The following is a 24,191-nucleotide window of genomic DNA, read 5'->3' on the forward strand; positions in this document are numbered from 1 at the left end:
ACTCTATCCTTCTATAAATATAACTTATAAACCATCAAACTAAGATTCGTCCGTTCGTGCTACGTAGATAAAAATTCGTAATCGTTGTTTCTTTTTTTTTTTTTTTTACATTTTTCTATTAATATATATATTACGTGAATTTAAATGATTTATTTTATTTCGTTTTTATTAGTTATCGACCTCCATGTATTCAGGATTCTTTTTCAAGATAACAACTCCTTCTAAAGTATGTGTTAAACTTATCCATTCTTCATTATTTTCTAATTCTGCACGTTCACCATAACTCAATAATACTGGAGTGGATTGAGTGACCCAACCAGTAATGGTTTTTGGTTTACCAGCTTGTCCAACAACATCAACTGCCTGACCAACACGTACATTCACTTTGATAGGATTCAACTCTTCGTCAACGGTGATTAACATACGTGGTTTAACAGCTGGTGTTAAGTAATATAATAATTGATGAGTGGTTTCACTGTTCAGATCGTTCAAAATAAATAATTTTGGATCCAATAATGATACAGATATAGTTAATAATGAAGCCAATGAAACTTTAGATAATATACTTCTTTCAGTATTGAATGGACTTAAAGTTTGAGTACCTTTACCCAAATGTAAGATACCTTGAGCAATTCTCACCATGAATAATGAATCTGGCGATTTGATATAATATGAGGCTAATTGTCTTAATAACTGGGCTAATCTGGCATTATTAGTACCTGCACCAACTAAACCCATAGCATAGATTGCATTTTGAGCCACTTCCAAATCTGGATCATGTGAATAACGGGATAAAGTATCAAATACTTTCATTTGTGGATATGAAGTGGATACAAGACCCATTGCTAATGGAACAGCTCTACGAATTAATGAATTACCATAGTGCATCAAGTGAGAGAAATGGCGCAATGACATATCTTGACCAATGTCTTCACCCATAGCAATCAATGCAAGACCTAAAACTGCAAAGCCTTGATATAAGTATCCTTCTTCTTCAAAGTCGGCTTCTTCTTCCTTATCATCATCTTTTGGTTCATCTTTTGGTTCTGCTTTTGGCTTGGAATCTTTATCTCCATTAGTTTCAGCGTCTTCCATTTCAACATCACCAGAAGCAGCGGTAGCGTCGTTTGTATCATTATTATCATCACCTTCAGGTTTTTCTTCTTTAGTTTGGTCTTCTTCACTTTGTTCTAATTTTCTTTCTTCAGCAGCTAAATCTTTTGGTTTAGCAGTACACATTTGTAATAAAGCTTGAATTTGCAAGACATTACCGGTACCAGCATAAGCACAAATATTAACCAAGACTTTCAAAGTTTTACTAATTGGATGTTCAATTGCATCAATTGTTTCTAAAACATCGTCAACTGATTCGGTTTTACCCATGTATAATAAACCTAAACCAAGGGACATAAATCTAATAAATTTATCAGCCAATTGAGTGAAATCTCTTTCTAATAAAGTTTGTAAAATGGTTGAAGTAATATCACCATGACAGGACCCAACAAAGACATGACCTAAAGCTAAAGCAGCTAAAGAACTAACTTCGATGCTAACATTTAAATCTGATACTAAAGGTAATAATAATTCCAAAACTTGTTCATTTGAAGAGCCTGCAAATGCAATACCTAAACCATTAATGGCGGAAGTTTGGAATATTTTTTTAGGATCATTAACATAATCTTGTAATAAAGCTAACGCAGCTTCAACATCATCGTGGATATTAGCAGATACAATACCGGTACCCAATAAGGCACCGGCCTTAATCTCCTCTTCAGAAGAATAAGTATATTTATCCAAGTTTTGTAAACCATCATTAATATTCCATTGATGAATAGAACCCAAAGAGGCAGTAGTAGAAATCATACCATGACCTTTTGTTTTATAAATCCAGGATTTATTATCTTCCTCAGTTTGAATTAATTTATCAGTACCATAACCTAAATTAATAAAAGAATTTACAAAAGCAGCAGCTAAATTTTGTTTAGCAGAATCAATTGAACCAGAATTACCTAAACCAAATTTAGCATTTTCTAAATGAGATTTATAAATATCTTCAGGAATTCTTGGATCTAATAAATTTAATTCTTTTACAAGATAAGCATAATATTCACTTAATTTAACATTGGAAATAGTTTCTTGAACTTCTTCATTATCACCAGGATATTTGAATCCATTATTTTGTTGAGATAAAATGAAACCCAATTGTTTATGAACTAATTCATCATTAGTGGATTGGAAAACTTGTTTGATTAATTCATCATTATCCAATTTGATAGCTAAAGTCAAAGCTTGGGTTAATTGATTATGAGTCAAATAGATAGAGAATGCAGTATGGAGAAATGAAGAATCATCTGGAGGAGCTAAAAGAGGAACACAACTAACCATGTATAAACAAACTCTAGCAAATGTACTTTCATCAATATATTGAGGTAATTTATCAATAGATTCAATTTCTAATAAGAAATCAACTGCATCAGCTTCAGCGTTATGTTTTAAGAAAAATGGAACAATTTTAGTTGATAAATGAATTAATTTTGAAATATATTCATCATCAGAACCTAATTTTTCTTGATAGGATTCGCCAATTTCTAAGGCCAAATTACGAATATATTCATGACCCCAATCAGCAATAGTATCATCAGTTGATAATAATCTATATTTTAAACATTCTAGTTTACCTTCATCAGAATAAGTCATTGCCAATACAGATAATATATCTGCTAATTTGATCACTATTTCATTGTTACTAGAATACTTATTTACCCAATTATCATATAATTCAGAAATTAAGGGATAATGAGGTCTCAAAAATTTTAATGGTTTTGGAACCGCAGTCATCGAAGTAGTCGATTCCTTGATATGTGTCTTTAAAGTGTTCAAGTATTCATTATACAAGTCAATTGATTGATTTGGTTCGTTTAATCTTTCAACTAATAATTCTAAATCATCTTTCAAGCGTTGATCTTCTTCAGAGAGTTCTTCTTCTTGCTTCTTCTTTTGGTTAGCCTTGGAAGCTTCTGGTTCATTGCTGGTTGGCTCGCTCTTTACTGGAGCCTCTGGAGCTTTTGAAGGGGCCATTATAGTATATCTTATCTATTCAAACTTGCTTCAACTGGAAAGTGAAAAAAAAATAACTAAAACCTATGAAAAATGAAAATAATAGATATATCCACGAGTCAAAAACTTCTCCAAGTAACAAAATAGGAGATTTGGCTTTTAGTGAATTTCAAACGATATATCAATTGTATAATAACAAGGTTATTGAATGGATAATCTTAGCTATTTCAACAAGCCTATTCCTCTTGATTGATTTAAACGCTCACATTTACAAAGGTTTTTTTTGGATGGCAAATAAATGGGGAGTCGTGCGAACGAGCAAGAAAAAAACACAAAACATGTCGCAACTTCGGGGAAATCGCGACATTTAGAATCGAAGAGACATTGGACCAACACCCGTGCACCACATAATACCTCCGTGCCGCCAAAAATCAAAATCCTGCATATTTCCACACCACGCTAATGTTTTTGAATTAACTACTTTTAGATTGAAGTAAACATTTAGTACTCACTCAGATTAAGGTACCAAGGAAGGGAAAGATACGCTAAAAGTCAATTGACTACATCTTCTTTTGAATCATACCATTGGAAAACACCCTTTGGACAGCCACATACCCGAAAAGCATAACAAATAACGACTCGAACGACTCGAAAAGACTCAGAAGTGTCCTATAATAAAGGTTGAACAAAGTCTGACATAAATAAATAAATAGACCAAATAACAAAAAAAAAAAAGAAAACATAACAAAAAACAACGAATACAAGGCAAAAAAACCCATCACAGAGTCAATAAGTAGTAGTTTACCTCTTATTGCTTCCAATAATCATTGCTTGAGAATTTTCAATCATTACATATTTAATTTTACTAATAGATCTTGATATATCATATCAGTATAAGTGTGGTTTGGGCTCAGAAAATCTAACAAGACTCCATTTGGTTGATTTAGTGTTCAATTTGTTACCTCACTCCCTTTGTTTCTATTACATTTGGTCGTATAATCCTTTGATATAAGGTCCAGGTCATCGTCTCTAGCAATAATCTTAGCTTGAGTTTCTAGAATCGAAACTTGACGTGGGACACTAGAGCCATACATAAAAAGAGAGAGAATCAAAGAAAATAAAAGTATCAAATAAATTTATCTCTGTCACCAAATAAATCTGTTTCAATAAGCTTATCTTTGAAGATGGAACGTATTTTTTATGAAGCAGATACAAAAGATGCGTATACTAACCTTCCTATATATGTATTTGATACATCTTTCTTACCATCCCCTGATTTGATCAATTATGATGAATTCATCCCTACTTTAATGAATGTATTACCCAAACATCCATACGTTTTGGTTATGCTTAGTTGTGGACTCAACAAGATTAGTTGGATATGGGGTATCAAATTTTTGAAGACTTTTCTTTCATCTGATAATAAAATTAATAATTTGGATAACTTAAATAAAATTATAACAGTTCATGATAGTTGGTTTGTTAAATCAATTACTCAAATTTTGACTAATTATAATTTTACTAAAAAAAATTTATCTAGTCTTAATAAAGCTTTTGAAAGTTTTAATAATTTCAATTTAAGTGATTCATTTAATCAAGTCAGTAATAATTCTTCGGTTTTATTATCTTTACCTCCAAATTTAGTTATTAATTGCAGCACTTTATCTCAATTAACATTTTATATTGATATTAGAAGATTGAAATTATCTTTAAACATTTATAAACATAATTTATTATTAGAACCAAACATTACTTTTACTTTCCCAATTAATTATATCATTAATGATACTACTAAAATTAATCAACATTTAAATCCAATTTTCTTCCATCACTTTTATCAAGTTTTTAACATTATAAATTTATTTGGTGATAAAGTTGAATTAATATTCCATAAACCTGGTAATAAAGCTAATACTGATATCTTATATCAATGTATCAAAAGAAATCAATTGATTTGGATAAATGATTGGGATTTATATTGTATTGCAACAACTTTCAAGAAATTATTAATGGATCTTCCTCAACCCCTAATTTCAGCATCAATCGTAAGTTTACCAATTAAGAATAATTTTGAAAATACATTAAGTTCCTTCAACAAACTAATGTCTCATTATAATAAATTTGAAGATAATAATTACGGTATGGTTCTATATCAATTATTACAATTATGTTCTAGGATTATTTCAAATCCATCGTTGACAAAACATACTTCATTATCAATGTCAAAATGTTTAAGTTATTGCATTAGTCAAGAGTTAATCTCCCTGCAAAATAAAGATCGGGTCTTAATTATAACGAGGATTTTCAAAAATTATTTAGATTTTTGGCCCCAAATTCAACCATTATATCAAGAGAAGTTTCCATCAATTGATCAAATTATAAAAGGTGAGGAATTAGATCAAAATAAATTGGATGACTCGTACGATTTATCTTATGACATTACGATGGAAGAAGAGGAAGAAGAAGAGGAAGGAAGTCAAAGTGAAGAAGAAGTAAATAAAACTTTCACTCCAACCACAGTTTTAGGTAATAATAATAATTTGATCAATCAACTACAAAAACAGCAAAAAAACCAAAATATTACTCCTCTGTCAAGCCCAAATAAAACGACTCCACCGACACCAAGATCAAATTCTCCGGTTACGTCCAAGCAAAATGATCGTCCAACACAACATGAAAAGAAACCATCACTCGGTAATTCAACGTTTCAATTCCCAGCACAAAAATCAAAACTAAATCCAGTTAAAAAACCATCAGTGACTTCGCTAAATTCAGCTCATTCATCTTCTTTATCAAGTGTTAACTCATCTTCTGCATCAGTAAGTACGACTTCTTCTTCAGTATCAACTTCAAGTCAAAAAAATGCTAATGGCTCCAACATGGGTAATAATCATCTTCGAACCAAATCAAGTTTCACGTTTAATCAAGGCCAAATATCCCATTCTTCCACCCCAAGTTTAAGTGTTAAAAAACCTGTCATCAGGGGTAGGAAAGTTGGAGAATTAGCTAAATTGTATGAAGAAAGATGTCAAGGGATTGAATTATTAAGAAGTATGTAACTTTCCAATAATGCGTTTCTTTTACGACTCAATAGCAAAACGAATGAAGATCAATTCAAGATTTATAGGTTTATTTCAGGTTTTTTTTGCAACAATTAATTTTTTTTTTTTTTTTTTTTCAATATTCAATTTATGGTTATCGGTTTTCTTCAAAATTTTCCGTATTCCTAGCAGTAGGTATTCAGAATTTTCATTCTAGTTTGTATTTTTTATATATTAATCTTGAGAACGCATTCATTTACAAAAGTAGATAGTAAGATTTTGATTTTGATTATATTAGAGGACTTTCTTTTTTTTTTTTTTTTTTTCATTTTGTTATTGAAGAATTACTAAAGTGCTAACTAAGAATACAAATGAAGAGAACATAAGCAAAGACGTTAAGGAAAGTGATAAAAAATTTTTTTTTCTTTTATTTGATTTATTTTTTTCTTTACTATTGGGTTAGAACTACTCACCAACTAATCTACTATCGATATTTTCCATTGATAAGTCATGAGTGTTATGGCCGTGATTTTGACCGGCACTTGCTGCAACAGCAGCGATTGCAGCGGCAGCAGTGTTATCATTATTATCAGTATCATCTCCGATATTTTCTAATTGTTGTTGATAATGTTGTAATTGTTGTTCATCTAATTGATTTTGAGAATCGGCTTGTTGAGCTTGTTGTAATTGACGTTGTAATTCAGCTTCTTGTTGTTGACGTTCAATTTCTAATTCGATAGCTCTTTCAGTTATACCATGATTATGATGATGTTGAGAATCATCTTGACCATGATCACCATTTGATTCCAACATATGTTGATAATTCGAATTAGAAACATTTGGTACTAATTGTTGAGCAGCTTGAGCAGCTTGAACCACTCTTCTTGAATTAAAATTTTTAGAAGAATTAATTGAATTTGGATTTGAATTTGAAACAAATCTATGTTGTTTTTTCAATTTTCTCTTATAACCTCTTATTTCATTATAAATATCTTCACGTTTTATTAATACATCAGGATATTGTTCTTTGATTTTTTTTTCAATATGAGAAGGTTTAGTACCAACTTTATATAAATCAAGAATTAATAAATTTAATTCATCCGAACGTTTTCTTAACATTGGATGATTTGATAAAGGATCTAATTGAGGATGATTATGTTCATTACAAGTAGTTCTTAATGTCCAAATTGAAGTTGATTTTTTAAAAGAAGCAGTCATTGAAAATGGACATCTTAATTTTTTAGTTTTTGTATTTGGATCTAGTATATAACCGTTACCAATATCAACTCCTGAATTGCTTACAGGACTAGCAGAATCATTATTATCACCATTTGAATCCTTTTTAGTTTTTTTATGACGATAACGACCACCTAATTCACAAGTATAATAAATTGCCTTTTTATTGGAATGAGCAATAACCACACCAAACCCATTATCTCTGGCAAATTCTTGAATAAATTCATTTAAATCTTCTCTATTTTCAAAAACTTGTTCTGGGAATGGTCTGGTAATCAAATTCCCTTCAGCAGTGATGGTATTTTCACTAACCGGGTAAATTTTCAGTTTGGAATCCATGATTGGATCAGGAATCTGTATATTGTACTCTGAATCATCATGGGGGTTATAATTCAATTGGTGTTGTTGATGTTGTTGTTGATGTTGTTGTTGATGATGGTGATGATGTTGTTGCTGTTGTTGTTGTTGTTGCTGCTGCTGTTGGTGTTGATGGTGGTGGTGGACCTGCTGCTGTTGTTGTTGTTGTTGGTGTTGTTGATGGTGGTGAACTTGTTGATCCAATTGAAGAGCATCAGCTGGATGTCCACCATCAAGATGATTCAACTGGTGGGTTTGTTGTTGTTGTTGAAGATGGTGATGGGGTTGAGGTTGTTGTTGATGCTGATTATGATGTTCTCGTTCCTGTTTTTCAGCCAACGCAGCAGCAGAAGCAATTTCTTCCAATTTAACCCGGGCATCCTCTAAATCTTGATGATTACCAACTTGATCTTTAACTGCAGTCAAGAGTTGTTCATCAATGTTATTGGGGTACTCTTCCTCTGGATTATGGGACATTGTTAATTGATCAAAACAAAGAAAAATAGCACTGACAAAAATATAAACAAGTATTGGGGTATGGAAACACTTCGGGTCAAATAAAATTGCTTAGAAGTTTTCCACTTGAATAGTAATAAGTTAATGATCTTAACCCGCTTCAATTTCGTTGTTCAAGTTGTAATTAGCCAAACTCACTGATTATCACTAGATTGGGTTGCAAATTTGGAATATTGTCACTGAACTACCCTGTAAGATATGGGGACCTCTTTTTTTCTAAGTAGAGTGTAGTGTATTGGTTCGGTGATGGTCGTGTTAAATGGTAGTAGTGTAAATTTGTTAAAAACAAAAAGTTGGAAATGTGGATTTTTTGGTTGTTTTGATTTTTTTTTGATGTTTCATTGGTTGGGCAGCCGGACACGACCATCACCAATTCCTTTTGTGGATGTGATTAGGTAAGCGGGTGGGTACGGGTGCGCGACATTACTCCTCCACGACACGGCACGACATTTATGTGAATGCATTTGCAACTACTGTCCTAGCACTGACAACTGACAACTGACAACTGACAACTGACAACTGACTAGAACTGTGCTAGAAGAACTGTGCTAGAAGAACTGTGCTAGAAGAACTGTGCTAGAAGAACTGTGCTAGAAGAACTGTGCTAGAAGAACTATCCTGGAAGAACTATCCTCGAAGAGCCATCCTAGAAAAACAGTTCGTTTTTAGGTATGCTAGAAAGGCTGCTGCTGCTGATTACACTGTGCATTTTACCCAGCTCCCTGTTTTCAAGCCGAAGTTAAAGACCATTGTTACATGGATTGACTGTTTTGATAATTTTGAAGGTAAATGAATGCTCTCAGTAGGTACTTCTCTGACCAAGTTGAAAAAATGCCTCTTTTTAAGATCACCATGGGTAACATTAGAAGAGAACTCTACAAATACCACGACGTTGCCATTGGCCATGCAATAACCAAGTATTTTGCAGCAGTACACAAGGGTCGGGAACGGGAAAAATTGGATTTTTGCATGTCCGCCAGACGAAGAAGACTTCTCAACGTCCTATTGGAAAGTAAGCGGGCGGTCCAACGGCGACGTGGTTCGTTTCTTCCAAAACCACTTGATTTGTATGTACTATTATGAACATGTCGAATCGCAAGAGGAAATTCTTACCTTGTTGGTGAAGAAATACAAAGTACTTAGATGATAAAACCGCAGTATTCAATTTTTACACTATTTCGTTACAGTTACGATTTGAAAATGCGTATTATTAGTTATTACTTAGTTATTTAATAGTTATTACTTAGTTGTTTAATAGTTATTACTTAGTTATTTAATAGTTACTACTTAGTTATTCAATAGTGAATTGGCCCAGTTGGGTAATACAAAAGACGCTTGATGTACGGCACTGTTATAGTATTTAAACTGAGACTGCTTATCAGCAGGTAATGATCTTTGCGGAGAAGATAAATCATTTTGGCAATCATTAGTAGCCACAATTAAACCCAATTGACCAGAAGTATACAGCGGCATATAACATTGCAAGTATCTCACGTTATGGAAAACCTGTTTTGCATTAACAAGAAGATTTTTCAAATAATTTATATTAAGCCAAATATTCTCACTACTTTGCATTATAACTATTCCATTTTCATTTAATGCATTAAGTAATAAATTAAAATAATTAACTTTGAAAAATTCTTCAGCAGGACCTTCAGGGTCAGAGGAGTCAGTTATTATAACATCATATTTATTTGACTGAGTTTGTAATGACTTTAAATACTCAAATCCGTCATCAATAATAATTTTCACTCTAGGATCATTATGAAATTTGGCCATTTGGGGTAAATATTTGGCACTTAATTTGATAACCATATCGTCGATTTCAACCATGGTTACTTCCTTAACCGTACCCATCTCAACATGTTTAATGACTTCTCTTATCACTCCACAATCTCCTCCTCCAATAACCAAGATTTTTTCAGGGTTTGTATGAGACATGATCGGAACATGGGTTATTAATTCTTGATACGCAAATTCATCTCGTTCAGTGCATTGTATGATTCCATTCAATACTAAAACATTTCCAAACTTGGTGGATTTGAAAATTAATATATCTTGATACTTACTGTGAGTATGATGTAAAATTTTTTCGATCTCTAATCCAAATGATTGTCCGGGGAATGACTGCTCGTCCTTTTCGTAAAACCAATACTTCCCACCAACCTGGCTTATACTTGGATGAGTGAAAGAACCAAGATCTAACTCTGACATCTTGCTAGTATCGTGTGCTTGTATTCTCCCATTGGGAGCAGAAAATTTGTCTTCTCTCAGAAAAAAAATTTTTGAGATGTCTCTCACAATAAACCAGCATACATCAGGACTCCTTCAAAGATGCTCAGTACTCTTCACAGTCAGCTTCAGTCAGCTTCAGTCAGCTTCAGTCAGCTTCAGTCAGCTTCAGTCAGCTTCACAGTCAGCTAAAGTCAGCTAAGTCAACTTCAGTCAGCTTCACAGTCAGCTAAAGTCAGCTAAGTCAACTTCACAGTCAGTATTAACCGGGTCAATCTTGTATAGATATGTATCGATATTGTCAGTCTTTGTCTGTAATGTCTTGTCAGCCAGTAAGTAGACCTTGTCTTTGTATTCTCTAATTGCCTTGTACAGTTACAACACGGTACAGAGCAAACAGACAAGAATTCGTATTTGAGCCGGGGTTGCGTTGAATGCTGATTTAAGTGTAACATTAATTTTTATTGTTTAAATCTTAATTGAATAACAGCTGTACATCGAGACAATCGGATTTATTACTCTAGTGCCCAAACTAGGTTGTTATTTAATAACTCCGACCACATCGTCTGTACCTCGTCTCTATATCTCTTTATATCGACTGTCGATTGCACATCTAACAAGGACATACGTCCAGCATGGGTCCTTTCAAGGTAAACCCCCCTGACAAAAATGGGTCCACCCGGTGGTCGGGGTTATTCCTTTAGGCTTACAGTTTTGGGCTTTGCCTTGCTTTTGGTTTATGTGAAACGAGTATCTTCTTTTGCTATTGTAAGCTTAACCTTAAGCGGATGGATCTGGACTTGGTTCCAGTTATAGATGCATGTTAAGATTGTTTCCTAGTCGGGGATATGTTTCGGGCCGTATTCTTTTATTCGGGGCATTTTCTATTATTTCTTCTTCTTTCAAGTTAAGTGAGGTTGCGTTTGATGATATTTGACGTTTAGTCATCGATTATTACTGTACATTTGGTATATACAATATACTATACTATACCCTTGGTATAATTTGCATTATACTATACATTTGCTTATTTCTAGTTATATTTGGTTACATTTTGTTACGTTTTGTTATAAGTTAATTGAAAATGTTTGTATTCCCAGCCTTTGATGAAAATTATAAAGGTCGGAAAAGAACGTTTAAATGCTGCCGCAAATGTCGTTCTAAAAGAATGAAATGTACTATAAGTTCGATTGATTTTGAGATTGTGGGATGTGATAATTGTCAAAAGCTGGGATTGAAATGTGATTTAATAAAGAATGAAGAATCTTCTTCAAATAAGAAGAAAACGACAAGACCTTCAGCACCAAAGTCAACCACTCCAGTAACGGAGCCTTTGGACAGTGGACAATTACCCAGTGTTTTGCAAAATGATGTGAATTTTCCTTTTGGTAACGATTTTTTAAGCCAATACCAGCCAATAATGAACCCACTAATAACCTCCCCGTGTTCCAAAGGAAATAAGGAAGAATCAATGGAAGATATAACGGGAGAGTATTTATATAAAAAATATAACTTTGTCATATCATTATCTACACCAAAGTATCTGATAAATAAGATTCCTATTAATGGGAATTCTACTAATGACATTGTTCAAACTCGACTCAAACTGGGGCCCGATCAAAATCATATAAAGAATTCATCATTCTATCATTTTTTACAAAACATTAATGCATTTCAATTGAATTCTCCTGGATTTGTTGAGATAACCCCGACTGATTTGATCAAACTTATTCAAATCTATTTTTTCAAAATAAATTCAATCCTACCGGTAATCGAAGAAGAAGAGTTTTGGAAAAATTATCAACAAAACACAATCTCGAGTATAATAGTATATTCGATTGTATTGATAATAAGTAATGATGATTTGGCAAAACCAATTTTGATGAAAAGTTTACGGAATTGTGATTTAACTAAATTTGAAACCCATTTGCAAAAATATCAAGAAGATTTGGAATTTAAAATTAGGCAATTATTGCTTGTGTTACCCGAATTGGGCGATATCGATAGATTGAATCGGTTAATAACTCATGTATTAATCCTGCTTCAATTTGGATTCAATAATTATGCTAGTGAACAAAGTAGCCAGGATTTAACTGACGCAATCAATAACGCAATGTCTTTATTGATTCATTTCCAATCACTCCATGATAAATTGATAAGTGAAGGACTAGTGGATAAACTGAGATATCTTGGTGAATTGTTTTGGACATTGTTTATCTTAGACCGATTCAATGCCATGATCAATTTCAAAGCAATGTTTATTAAAAGAGAAGATTTCAATGTTCAATTACCAATTGAAAATGAGTACCTAATGAAATTAGTCAAGGTGACATTTTCTTTAGAAGATATGCTAGTATCAGTTTACCAACCCAAAAATAATCTAAACCAGAATACACCTTCGGGGAATAATAAATTATTTGAAGAAAATGATTTTTTCTTGCAGCAAAATTTCATCAATTATAATCCCAATAACCAGGTTAAACAGGTGAATGAATATTTACCTGGTTATCTTAGTTTACAAGAGTACCAACACCGAACGGTCTTCTTTATTGAGAAAAGTATCGAAAGTGTTATATTTTTGGGTTATAGATCTAAAGAGCTAAAAGTTAGCCAGTATCAAGTGATCGACCAACAAAGTTTAGCGGTGGCATCCAATATTAAAAAATACTTTAATTACCTCACTGAAAACCAAACTAAAAACAACCTATTGATTAATATAAGTATTATCCCGCTGATAATCTCGATTTTTTTCTCGGTTCCAATCACCAGTAAAATGAAATTATTGAGTAAATTAAAGGGGAAATCAGCTTTGGACATAACCCAGGACAACGTGGAAACGATTGAAATCCTACTAAACGACTATTTGGCCGTTGTTCAAAACTTCACTCGCAAATGGTGGTTTATTGAAGATGTCATCAGGACCCTCCACAAAATGAATAAACAAATGAAAAAATTGAAAAATCATTCCTATAAGAAAAATAAAAAAAGGAAAATCGCTTATGGTGATACCAACGCCCTTCCCTCCATACCTCTGGTATCGTCGCCTCATTACTATAGCGCGATCATGCAGTCTTCGTCCGAGTCAGAAGACGAACCGCCGGTGGCCCCGGCCCAAGACTATGTCCCCAGCCTGGCTGACGATACCATTTTCGATCCCGAAAAGTTTATGGATGTCTTCTACAATGAATTTTCCCTGGTTCCCAACGTCATGAAGTTCCTCGGCGATCCCTAATTGCGAAGGAATACCTCAAGTAATACGTCAATGAATATACGTGAATCGAATAAAGTAACCTTTTTGCAACTACTGTAAGTCAGCTTAAATAGCGGTACCGGATTGCCCCCTGCTTACATAATGGGTTATGTAATCAAACATAATCGGTATACCCACGCAGCGCGTGGCTCCACCAAGCCGGGGTCGTGTCGCGGCCCACGGCCCGGAAAATGGTAAGAAAAAAAAAAAGCCAATCGAAAGCCAATCGGCGCACGACCCACCAAAAAAACCCCCCCCCCTCAGCAGTTTCCGCGGGCGGCAGTCGGAAGCGAAACCGTAGAAACAAAGAATTAGACGAGCAAATGTAAAAACCGGGACCCGTACACCGACCAACATTTTTTTTTACAAAGGAAAATCACTCGACTTTGTCATTACAATTTCAATTTACAATAGTCGGTCCATAGCCACCTGGCACCTGTAGACCCAGTAGAGCGAGACGGATCAGTTGAAGAAGTAGGGTAAGAGTGGTAGAATAAGTAGAGTAAAGAGGCAGAATAAGTAGAGTAAAGAAGTAGAACAAGTAGAGTAAAGAGAAAGAGTAGACCAGTAGACAAAAGTGGAAAAATAGGAAAATTTTAGAGGAAAAACCAGAGGAGAAAAGACAATAGGAAAAAAAAAAGGAAAAAAGAAGAGAACAAAAGTATCACCAAAATAAAAATAGAGTTGCCTGGTTTCTACGCTAACCAATACACCTTTTAGTAGAGCTATTTCTATTGGTACACCTATTTGAACAGGATACACTTTGCTGCTTACACCTATTGCTTACACTTTGAAATATTTGCTGCTAGTTTGAGTCATTGTTAATCGGATAGATTAGCAGGTTCAGTTATACGATAAAACAACATGTCTTTAGTTAATAGATGCCATACGGTGAGTAGATGGAAGGGGAAGAGTATGATGGCGACGTTCCAGGATTCCGTTATAATTTCGATTCTATTGAAAGCTTGGTATTTATTGAGCTCACTCATATTGCCGCTATATTTGTTAAATCCAGAAGGGAAAGAAGATGACGGTATAGAAGGGAAAGAAGATGACGGTATAGAAGGGAAAGAAGATGACGGTATAGAAGGGAAAGAAGGGAAAGAAAATCAAGGTAATGAAGGTGAAGAAGAAGTTAAGTTATTTCCATCCATTACTAATGAAGAGATTTCAAATGAATTTGGTAGTGCTAAACCGTGTTCAACAGGATTAACAACTAGATTATTGCCATTCAAGAATTCAAATGGAGAAATTGAATGGGCATTCACGGAAGATAACCTATCCGGAAATGAATTGGACTCATTTAAAATGAATAACGAATTAAGCCCAGTAACATCATCATCATCAAATAATGATTCAATTTTATCGAAGAAAAAATCAAATAACCAAGTTTCTAATCATGAAACACCATTAAGTTCAACATCGGATTCAAGTCCCTTTCTGCCAAACGACGATGAAAAATCAAATGATAAAATACATCAATGTCCTCATTGTGACGCAGTTTTCAAAATTAGAGGTTATTTAACTCGTCACTTGAAGAAACATGCGGTTAAAAAAGCTTATTCTTGTCCATTCCATAAATTTTCAATTTACATTGATGAAAATAATATCACTCACAAATGTCATCCAAATGGAGGTTTTTCAAGAAGAGATACTTACAAAACTCATTTAAAATCAAGACATTTCAAATATCCAAAGGGAACTAAAACAAAAGAAAGATCTAATTCTCCCGGTAATTGTAGTATGTGTGGTGAATATTTTGCTAATAGTGAAATTTGGTGTGAAATTCATGTTGAAGGTGGTGAATGTAAATTTTTACCAATTGGGTTTAAAGGTAAATCAAGAATTAAAAATCGTTTAAGAAAACAATTACTGAAAAAATTGAAAGATAATAAAATTAATGATGCTACAGTTAATGCTGCCGCTAAAGCAGTGGTTAATCCTTCAAATAATAATCATCGTAATGGTAATTCGATTTCTTCAAATTCTTCTTCTCAAGATGATTATAATACTCCTCCTTTAGATACTCCTACTTCAATGACTTCAATGACTCCAATTAGTCATCAACAACTGCAACCTCAACAACCACAACCTCAACAGCCTCAATATCAAACTTCTAATTCTCCAACTTTATCAATAAGTTCTTCCATTAATGGTAATCCAACTCCTTCTAATTTAAATAACCCAATTCAACAATTACATCATCAACAACAAGAACAAGTTAATCATTTACAACAACAGGCTCAACAACAATCAAACCCTCTTCAATATCAACAACAAGCCATTCAAAATGTTCAATTACCCCAATTCGAACAATTTCAACCCCATTCTCATCTTTTACCAAAAATGGATAATTTCGAAGACTATGATGATGAGTTTTGTCTTGATACTGAACAGTTAAATTTCATTGACTATTCAAATGATTATATGGACCTTTTGAAAAATCATGATAATTCAATCTTAAATCAACCTTTGAATAATAAAAATCAAAATACTAATTCAAATAATATCGATCATTTAAATAATATCAATAATTATAATAATCTAAATGTTGATATTAACTTGAATAACTTTAATTCTTACATGAATTCTCAAACTCAATTTCAAGGATACTAGTTTGAGAAGTCTGCTTTTTTATGATTAATGATTTTTATTTCTTGAATTGGTATTTTCTATTCTTTGGTTTGTCTTTCTTTTTTTATTTTTTTTATCTTTGGTTTGTCTTTATCTGATTTTCATTCGTTTCTTGTCGCCCCCATTCAAAATACTTTCTTACTTTTTATCTAACTTTTTCTTTTATTTCAATTAATTTGTTTCCGTTTGTTAGCTGTTTAGTTTACTTATATATTTAAAATTTATGTTTATTCTTTACTACGTAATCATAAAATCATTATTTACCCAAATATATCATCCATATCATTTTTGGCCTTCTTCTTCTTTTCCTTCTTAACTTTTTTCTTAGGTGGCCCAAAAATATCGTCAATTGATTCACTCTTTGCAATCGCCTTCAATGAACTTGAATTAGATTGCAAATTATCTTCACCCAACTTCCTAGGTTTCTTCTTTTTCTTCATTGTTGACAAACTTGAAAATACATCAATCGTAGGCTCTTCTTTAGTTTCATTCGGTATTGTCGAACTCATCACAATCTCGTCTCCAATGTCTTCCTTTTGATCGGGGACCGCTACTGGTGCTTCCAGTATCTTACCCACTGGCTTACCCCTGGGTTTTTCCATCCCTTCGATCTTTATCAATATCGAATGAATAGCTCCTAAATTCCCTAGTAGTGCTAAGCCCAACGTCACATACTGACCCAATGCAATAATCCCGTTATATTGATAAAATGCTCTTTTAAAAATCTGTTTCTTGATTAGGTACCCAACAATTTCTCTGATTTCCTCTTTCTTTCTCTCAAGTGTTCTGGTACTCTTCAAGTTTTGTATGTCGATCATCTTCTTCAAGATTTTCCGTAAACTTCGGTGTATTATGTTGAATATCTTCCACCACGTTGATAACCGATGTTGATTATGGTTTCGATGATATATCAAATGGTTGATTTCATACTCATTTACTAATTTATCATAATCCACCTGCAGTAAGAAGCCTTCCATGTTCTTCAATTGTAATATACCTCTATCATAGATCCTGGTTATCTGAATCAGCCAAACCTTTATAGTTATTCCTTTGACTTTGATTTTTTTTTTTTTTTTTGAGTGTGAAGATCATCTTGAAAAAAAAAAAAAAAAAAAAAAAAAAAAAAAATCAAATTTTTAAGCTCAAGCTGACGACTTCTTTTAACCGTATTCCATCCCAAGCTAGATAATGCCTTCTGCTACTTTAGAACAGGTGATTTCAAATGCCAGAGCATTGGTTCAATCCTCACAATCGGATAAAGCTTTGGAAATATTAAGCCCATTGATTCCTGGGAACGAAAATAATGTATTTTTATTGCAAATATTTGGAGAAGTCTTATTGGAAACTAATGATTTGGAAACTGCATACGAAGTCTTAACAGCTGCTTGTGAATTGGATCCTGAGGCAAACGCAGGTACCGAGAAATTCTTCTATTTAGGACAAATAATTGGAGGTAATGATGGTTTAAAATGTCTTGATACTGGATTAAGTAAGTTAAACAATCAATTGAGTTTAATTGAAAATAATCAAGGAGAAAATGATCAAATCTTGGTTGATTTATCAAAGATTTATAAGGATAAAGAATCTTTGATAAAATATTTAATTAAAAAGTTAAATCAAGGTATATTTGCAAAAATCGAAATTTGGATGACTGATTTATGTATGGAACCAGAAGCTGAACAACAATGTAATGATTTGATTTCATACTCATTAAGATTAGACGGTCAAAACCCTGAAGCTCTTTCATTATTAGCATCTATCAGAATTTCTCAACAGAAACCAGAAGAAGCCAAGGATTCATTATTAAAATCCTGGGAATTATTCCACTCAAAAAAGGCTCAACTAGAAGAGTCTGCAAATAAAATACAAAACGAATCCTCAGAAGTGGTAAATGATGACAATGCAGATGCTTTTGAAGTTGGTGTTGAATATATTGAATTGATTCAACCATTATTAACCTTGGCTAGATTTGCGATTGAATTAGAATTGTATGAATTAGCCATGACCATTACTTCAAATACCCAAGATATAAATGAAGACATCCTTGATGCATATTATTATGAAGCATTTGCTAACATATTAAGTGCCAAAAAAATATTCGCTGACTCCAATAATATAAATAAAGATCAAGAAGATTACAGAGACTTGGATTTGAAAGCTGTTAAAACAAGTAAGGATGAGAATATTAAACAGCTCCTCGATGAAGCCAAGTCTTTATTAACTCAAGGATTCAAGATTATCAATAGCGATATTGGTGCAGATTCTGAACCAGAATTAGTAGAACAAGTCAATGATTTATTAAATCAATTGGGTGGTCCTTCTATGGCTGATTTGATGCCTCAAAGAAGAAACGAAGCTGATGAAGAAGGTTGGGAAGATGAAATTAATAGTGATGAAGAAAATTAGGTTGCAACAATTTCATTCTTTTGTATATTAAAAACTAATTAGACTTAAACTAATACTTACGAACTTTTTCTTGTTAATGAAGTTCATGTAGATTAAAACTATGAAAAATCTTTTATTTTTTACCATTTAAATAAGGTTCAGGGTCAAATTTACCCTCTTTCAAAGCTTTATTGGCGATTTCTCGAATTTTACGCTGACCGTTCGTAATACCTGGCTCGTTCTCGTCAAACTCTAACAACCCCATTGATTTTAAGGCACTCTCATTTTTCAAATCATGGATATTTGCACCTTGAAAATCACGTTCTTTTTCCTCTGCTGATTGTTGGGAAGCATAATCAAGAGGAGACTTATTATTCAAAAAGCTTCTTCTTGTTTCTAGGAGAGTACAAATATTCGCAATTGATAATGGTGTTTGACCATAATAAAATACACTGGAATGGGCATTTTCATCCGTAATAGGATATTCTTTATCGACTTCATGACAAACATCACAATGCCAAAAGACAAAATCACCTCGATTAACATCAGGTATCCCGACACACGTTTTAGCTTGTTTTATATGAGGGTAGAGGTCATCGTTCAAGTATAACTGGCCATAGGAAGGTTCAGCACCAGGGAATTTTGGAGTGGTAACGTCAATGTGGTAATCGTCAATGTCCCCAGATTTGGGATCGTCCCAGAATAAAGGCCTTAAAATGATGTAGGCCATAACCAACTTTAAATTTGGAATCACTTTCAAAGTCCCTTCTCCGGTTTTGTTATCGCTGAGGGCCAACCAGCCTTGTAAAGTCCGAAATGATGAGCATATAGTTGGTCTGGCAGTCCCTGCATCTTCATATAGATCCTCCTTTGCGTAAGCTCTTTCATCTAATCTGAAAGGATCCCAATCTTCCCAGTGGCCGTCGAAGATTTCCTTGTAAGTTGCCCTGTAATTATCGTCTTCCCATCTTTCGATACTCGAAGAGTCCAAATGTAAGCTTAAAGAAGCTGCAGCACCCGGCTTACGGATTCTAATCCTGTCTCCATAAATGATCTGAGTATCAAGGTCGATTAGCTTCTCTTTATCTGAAACATGAAATTGGTGAGCAAAGGCTTTAAATAGCCTCTGGATATTTGGATGAGATCTGGCTTCAGACTGGGGTTTACACCAAAATAGATTATACCAAGAAGTTGGATTTGGGAAAGTATACCCTGCTGTTTCAGGGTGTTCTTTACAAAAAGTAACAAGTTCATCAAACCATTGGTCTACTTGATTTTTCTCGATAACACCCTTCACCATCATCGAACCTTTGGTTTTAAATTCACTCGATGCACTGGCTGGCAATTCATAATCATTTGCAACAATATCTTTCCATTCAACTGTAGGTACATACGCAGTACCATTCTCGATGATCTTTTGGTTCTCCTTCTCAAGGGCTTTCAATAGTCTCTTCCAGCTTGCAACAACTGCTTCTTGTTTTTGGGGATCAACAAGCTTTGCTTTCAAAGCTGCAAATCTTGGATCCAAATCTTCTGGAACGATTTTTAAGGTTTCTTGGATTGCCGATGGTGCCATTCTTGTATCACTTAATCTTCTGCTTATTTGCTCTTGTATAAGAGAAGGAATACCTAGAATAAACCTGCTCTAACATCAAGGTAACATCTTTTATATTCCCCAGATAGAATTGTCTGGGGAGATTTTGTTACTTTTTTTTCGCAGTGGAGACAAGTGGAGGTTCCGTCCTCATTTGGGAATCGTACCGCATTCCATTTTTTGTTGTTGCATTCAAAACAAAGAATGCTTTGGAAATTGCAAATTCTACGTTGCAAGTGGAGGGATCTTGTAATGGCAAGATGGGCCCTTGTCTGATAGAAATTTCTACTTTGAGATAGCGTCAGACAGAAAATTACAATCAAAGTTGAATAAAATGTGTATTAGGGTTGCAAAAAAAAAAAAAAAAAAGACTGCAATACTAAGAGTTCATGAAGTTCATAAGATTTGGTAAGTCCTTGAAGAATTCGTTATCAAAGACGTCAATATGCATTGATTCTAAATAGTCATCATACCCATTTATATTGGGGCCGTATTGAGGTGCTGAGTTAACATTGGTGGAGGATGGGTCGGGATTCTGATTCTGGATGGGATTTAAATCACTGTGACTGTTCATGGGGTTGTTACCCAAGATAGGACCAGAATTTCCAATTTGCGTGGGAGTTGTAATCGGTGGAAGAGCATTTGTGATGGGGTGCGAATTGAGGTCGTTGCCGTTCATGAAATCATCAGTAAGAATACTCTTTATTGAGGGAATTGACTTTGTTTTATTTAGATTGACCGGTGATTGTATAGCTGAATTAACAGATTGTCTGGGTGTTCCAGGAATAAATTTCGTTAAATCGTTTGTGCTTGACTTGTGATTTGCATCAATTGAATTGAATAATTTTGGAGGAGTTTCAAGTTGTTTGATAAAATCTTTGCATAAATGACAGATTTCTTCAACTACCCACCATTTATCAGAAAAGATTTCTAATGTACTCATGTAATCGAAAATGGTGAAACCGTAATAAGGGTCTTTAGGTTCAGGATTTCCCGCACCTTCTTTCAAAGAGTTTCGAGCCTTCCGCTTAAGTGAACAAGCCATGGCGAGTGTAATACACCAAACAACCAACGGTATTTGGATAAGAAGTTCCGGTTTTGTCTTATTGATATACCATAATATATTCAGGGATGCACGTAAAGCCGCCTCTTCGGGAATGCGATTAGGAATCTCCAGATCATCGTATTTGGCCTTTTGAGATGCTAGAATAAGAATATTATTACTCATTCTGGTTAAGAACTCAATCGAGCTATTGAGATAAGGTACAATGTTTTCCTGTAAACCTTCTATTGTACTACAGTTTTGTAAAGGTTCATGGATTAAACCTTTCTTAACTTTTTGGAACTCTTCATCACATTTTGCAAATTCTTTATTTTGGAAACCATCAATATCAAACATTTGTTGCCTATATGCTAAAGTATCATCTGTTCTGTGCTCATTGTCAAATGGCTGATATATTGCAAATAACATCTGCTCAAATGACTTTGCCATTTTCACCATGCTAAATAAATAAGGCAAATTTGTTGGAAGCTCAACATTGAAATCATTTTTCCTTATGAAAAGAAAACGACAATTAATAATTGCATTAAACCGATCGAAAATGTAACAGCACCACCAAATATTTCTTGAATACTCAATCTTCTCTTCAGGAACATTTTTATCGGTGATTTTCATTTGCATCCCTAAGGACCCAGCCAAGTTAATTGCGGCACATAGATCATGAGAGCTTTGTTCATTACCTAATTTGTCAAACCTAAAATGGTATGATAATAGTAAGTGAGTACTCAATCTTGTAACTTTATCATTATCCCCCAACTCGGGTAATATAAGAAGAATTTGGCGAATTTTGTATTCCAACTCTGTGGTGAACTCAACAAAGTAATCATGATATTCCCTGTTACTCATTTCATTTGCCCTGAAATCAGATTTCTTCTTGGTTCTTAAGAATACATTCTTGAGTACTTTTTCGGCCATTTTATCTCTCAGAATGGCTAATACTATTGCATAAATAATCACACTTTGTGCTTTATTCTCCAGAAAATCATCCCAAAACCTTTTCGTATGAACAATTGGAAAAATGGAATTTAATTTCAAAAAGTAAAGTTTTATAAGATCATTGACTTCAGCCTCTGTAATTTGAAAATTTTCACTGGATAACGTAAAAGCATCTAGTGATAGCAAGAACTCAAAAGTTCTTCTGTTTTTTATATATGCTTGTCTTTCTGATCCGTCAAAGTTTCTTAGTTTATATGGCTTTGAGTCTTCAGAATTTTCATCAGGAGTTTCATTAGGGTTTTCATGTTGAAAGTCAACGTAAACACCTGATTCATGATATATTGACTTGTCGGTAATCTTTCTATAAACAATCGCCTTGGGGTGATCTTGATATACGTATTGATACGAGGAAACTGAATCTGGTCCAGATATATTGAAATTAAACCTGTTCTTGAGATACTGAGGAGTAATGGTTTTCATATCAAGCTCTCCCGTCTGAGTAGAAACAGAAGTTGCACTGCTTCGCCTCTTTGATGTGATTTCGGGAGTTGCAGTTCTCTTTCTTGATATTCGTTCATTCTTTAAGTGGTTTGTTGGTGGTGAGTTACTCTTGCTTGAATGATTAGGACCCGGAGCATTCAAGTTCTGTGGTGACTGGGATTTACTTGGAGGTGACTGGCTACTGAATGAAGATGCCGTAGCCAAATCACACTGTAAGTTATATTTATGACAATTTGAACAACCTAAGAATTCATGATCTTTAGTACATTTAACTCTTTTAACCCGGCAGTTTTGACAACATTTGAATGTTCGCTTACGGGTTTTGTAGCTTTCATTGAAAGCAGGAAACACTATGACATTCTCCATATTTAACTCATACTCTAGGGCTTTCAATTAGTAAAGCTAGATGTTTGTATTATTAATTTTCAAGATCTGGTGTAACTGACATAAAAAGCCTTGAGGCTGCGGAAAAACAACCGGGAGAAATAATAAAGGGGAAAATTCATAAACTCTATTCACAAAAGTATCATTAAGTAATTACATCATTTGTGACTTTAAGCAATAAAAGTTGGAGCTGAGGACTAGACACTTGCGATTACAATGACGACAAACCATAGACCCACGTTAGAAAGTAAGAGAGGGAAGAACCAAAGCATAACAGATTCCATTCAGCATTCAAGAGCATTACCCCAGCAAAGTCTGCTCAAGTTTAGAAATGATGTACAAGGCTCTAGAATAAGCAAACAAAAGGGTAAAACAGCATTAGAAGAGCTCAAGCTAGAGTTATTACGAAAGGAGGGTAAACTTACCGATGATAGAGTGACTGAAATCAGAAATCAAGAGCATTTAGAGCTAAAAGATGAACCGACTAACGGCAATGAGATGACCAAGTCCGCACAAAAGATACTGAACGAAGGCCAAGACGTGGATGGAAATGATCAAAATTATGAGGTGGAGGAGGTCTCTGAAGAAGGCGATGATGATGATGATGATGATGATGATGATGATGATGATGATGATGATGATGATGATGATGATGATGATACCGAAGCTCTAATGGCTGAATTGGCTAAGCTAAAGAAGGAAAAAGCGGATGCTAAACAAAAGCAGGAAGATAAAGAAAAGAAACAAAAGGCCTTGAGCTCTAATCCCTTAGTACAAATAACAGATTCTGAATCTTCTAACAAACCAAAGAAAAGTTGGAGAAATAGTACTCCATTCAACAACAAACCACAACCAAAGACAGAAGACGAGTTCACCAATGATACATTAAACTCAGATTTTCATCAGAAGTTTTTATCAAAGTACATACGATAGGTTTATATATATTATTTAGAACACGGAAATAAATTTTATTGAAAACTAATATACAATCATTATACAACTAATTAG

General features: G+C 33.9%; 12 protein-coding genes across 12 annotated transcripts; 6 read left to right on the forward strand and 6 right to left on the reverse strand.

Annotated features, from left to right (window-relative positions):
* Positions 1-86: 86 nt before the first annotated feature.
* Positions 87-3,196, reverse strand: RPN1 (proteasome regulatory particle base subunit). Its single transcript, XM_020222754.1, has one exon. It carries the CDS (start codon positions 3,076-3,078, stop codon positions 169-171), a length of 2,910 nt encoding a protein of 969 aa, XP_020076196.1. The 5' UTR covers positions 3,079-3,196; the 3' UTR covers positions 87-168.
* Positions 3,197-4,241: 1,045 nt separating this feature from the next.
* On the forward strand, positions 4,242-6,116 carry ECM25 (Ecm25p; the record flags this gene model as incomplete). The annotated part of the gene is made up of 1 exon (XM_020223575.1): positions 4,242-6,116. One exon carries the CDS (start codon positions 4,242-4,244, stop codon positions 6,114-6,116), a length of 1,875 nt encoding a protein of 624 aa, XP_020076197.1.
* Positions 6,117-6,563: 447 nt separating this feature from the next.
* On the reverse strand, positions 6,564-8,168 carry HYPBUDRAFT_157234 (uncharacterized protein; the record flags this gene model as incomplete). Its single annotated transcript, XM_020222277.1, has 1 exon — positions 6,564-8,168. One exon carries the CDS (start codon positions 8,166-8,168, stop codon positions 6,564-6,566), a length of 1,605 nt encoding a protein of 534 aa, XP_020076198.1.
* Positions 8,169-8,725: 557 nt separating this feature from the next.
* On the forward strand, positions 8,726-9,413 carry HYPBUDRAFT_153041 (uncharacterized protein). Its single transcript, XM_020221338.1, has one exon. It carries the CDS (start codon positions 9,039-9,041, stop codon positions 9,288-9,290), a length of 252 nt encoding a protein of 83 aa, XP_020076199.1. The 5' UTR covers positions 8,726-9,038; the 3' UTR covers positions 9,291-9,413.
* Positions 9,414-9,494: 81 nt separating this feature from the next.
* Positions 9,495-11,076, reverse strand: HYPBUDRAFT_6425 (spermine synthase; the record flags this gene model as incomplete). The annotated part of the gene is made up of 2 exons (XM_020223576.1): positions 9,495-10,412; positions 11,068-11,076. 2 exons carry the CDS (start codon positions 11,074-11,076, stop codon positions 9,495-9,497), a joined length of 927 nt encoding a protein of 308 aa, XP_020076200.1.
* Positions 11,077-11,523: 447 nt separating this feature from the next.
* Positions 11,524-13,671, forward strand: HYPBUDRAFT_6426 (uncharacterized protein; the record flags this gene model as incomplete). Its single annotated transcript, XM_020223577.1, has 1 exon — positions 11,524-13,671. The coding sequence occupies one exon, from the start codon at positions 11,524-11,526 to the stop codon at positions 13,669-13,671; it is 2,148 nt and encodes a 715-aa protein (XP_020076201.1).
* Positions 13,672-14,428: 757 nt separating this feature from the next.
* On the forward strand, positions 14,429-16,305 carry STP2 (Stp2p; the record flags this gene model as incomplete). The annotated part of the gene is made up of 1 exon (XM_020219179.1): positions 14,429-16,305. The coding sequence occupies exon 1, from the start codon at positions 14,554-14,556 to the stop codon at positions 16,303-16,305; it is 1,752 nt and encodes a 583-aa protein (XP_020076202.1). The 5' UTR covers positions 14,429-14,553.
* A 258-nt stretch (positions 16,306-16,563) lies between these two features.
* RMP1 (Rmp1p) lies at positions 16,564-17,345 on the reverse strand. The gene has a single exon (XM_020221339.1). It carries the CDS (start codon positions 17,298-17,300, stop codon positions 16,584-16,586), a length of 717 nt encoding a protein of 238 aa, XP_020076203.1. The 5' UTR covers positions 17,301-17,345; the 3' UTR covers positions 16,564-16,583.
* Positions 17,346-17,464: 119 nt separating this feature from the next.
* Positions 17,465-18,798, forward strand: HYPBUDRAFT_153046 (uncharacterized protein). Its single transcript, XM_020221340.1, has one exon. The coding sequence runs from the start codon at positions 17,512-17,514 to the stop codon at positions 18,727-18,729; it is 1,218 nt and encodes a 405-aa protein (XP_020076204.1). The 5' UTR covers positions 17,465-17,511; the 3' UTR covers positions 18,730-18,798.
* On the reverse strand, positions 18,739-20,348 carry HYPBUDRAFT_153047 (uncharacterized protein). Its single transcript, XM_020221341.1, has one exon. The coding sequence runs from the start codon at positions 20,282-20,284 to the stop codon at positions 18,842-18,844; it is 1,443 nt and encodes a 480-aa protein (XP_020076205.1). The 5' UTR covers positions 20,285-20,348; the 3' UTR covers positions 18,739-18,841.
* Positions 20,349-20,681: 333 nt separating this feature from the next.
* On the reverse strand, positions 20,682-23,645 carry HYPBUDRAFT_157240 (Zn(II)2Cys6 transcription factor; the record flags this gene model as incomplete). The annotated part of the gene is made up of 2 exons (XM_020222278.1): positions 20,682-23,149; positions 23,609-23,645. The coding sequence occupies 2 exons, from the start codon at positions 23,643-23,645 to the stop codon at positions 20,682-20,684; spliced, it is 2,505 nt and encodes an 834-aa protein (XP_020076206.1).
* HYPBUDRAFT_153049 (U2-type spliceosomal complex subunit) lies at positions 23,440-24,162 on the forward strand. Its single transcript, XM_020221342.1, has one exon. It carries the CDS (start codon positions 23,682-23,684, stop codon positions 24,114-24,116), a length of 435 nt encoding a protein of 144 aa, XP_020076207.1. The 5' UTR covers positions 23,440-23,681; the 3' UTR covers positions 24,117-24,162.
* The last annotated feature ends 29 nt before the right edge of the window (positions 24,163-24,191 follow it).

This window comes from Hyphopichia burtonii (assembly GCF_001661395.1).
Source record: "Hyphopichia burtonii NRRL Y-1933 unplaced genomic scaffold HYPBUscaffold_4, whole genome shotgun sequence".
In the NCBI taxonomy this organism is placed as follows: Eukaryota; Fungi; Ascomycota; class Pichiomycetes; order Serinales; family Debaryomycetaceae; genus Hyphopichia; species Hyphopichia burtonii.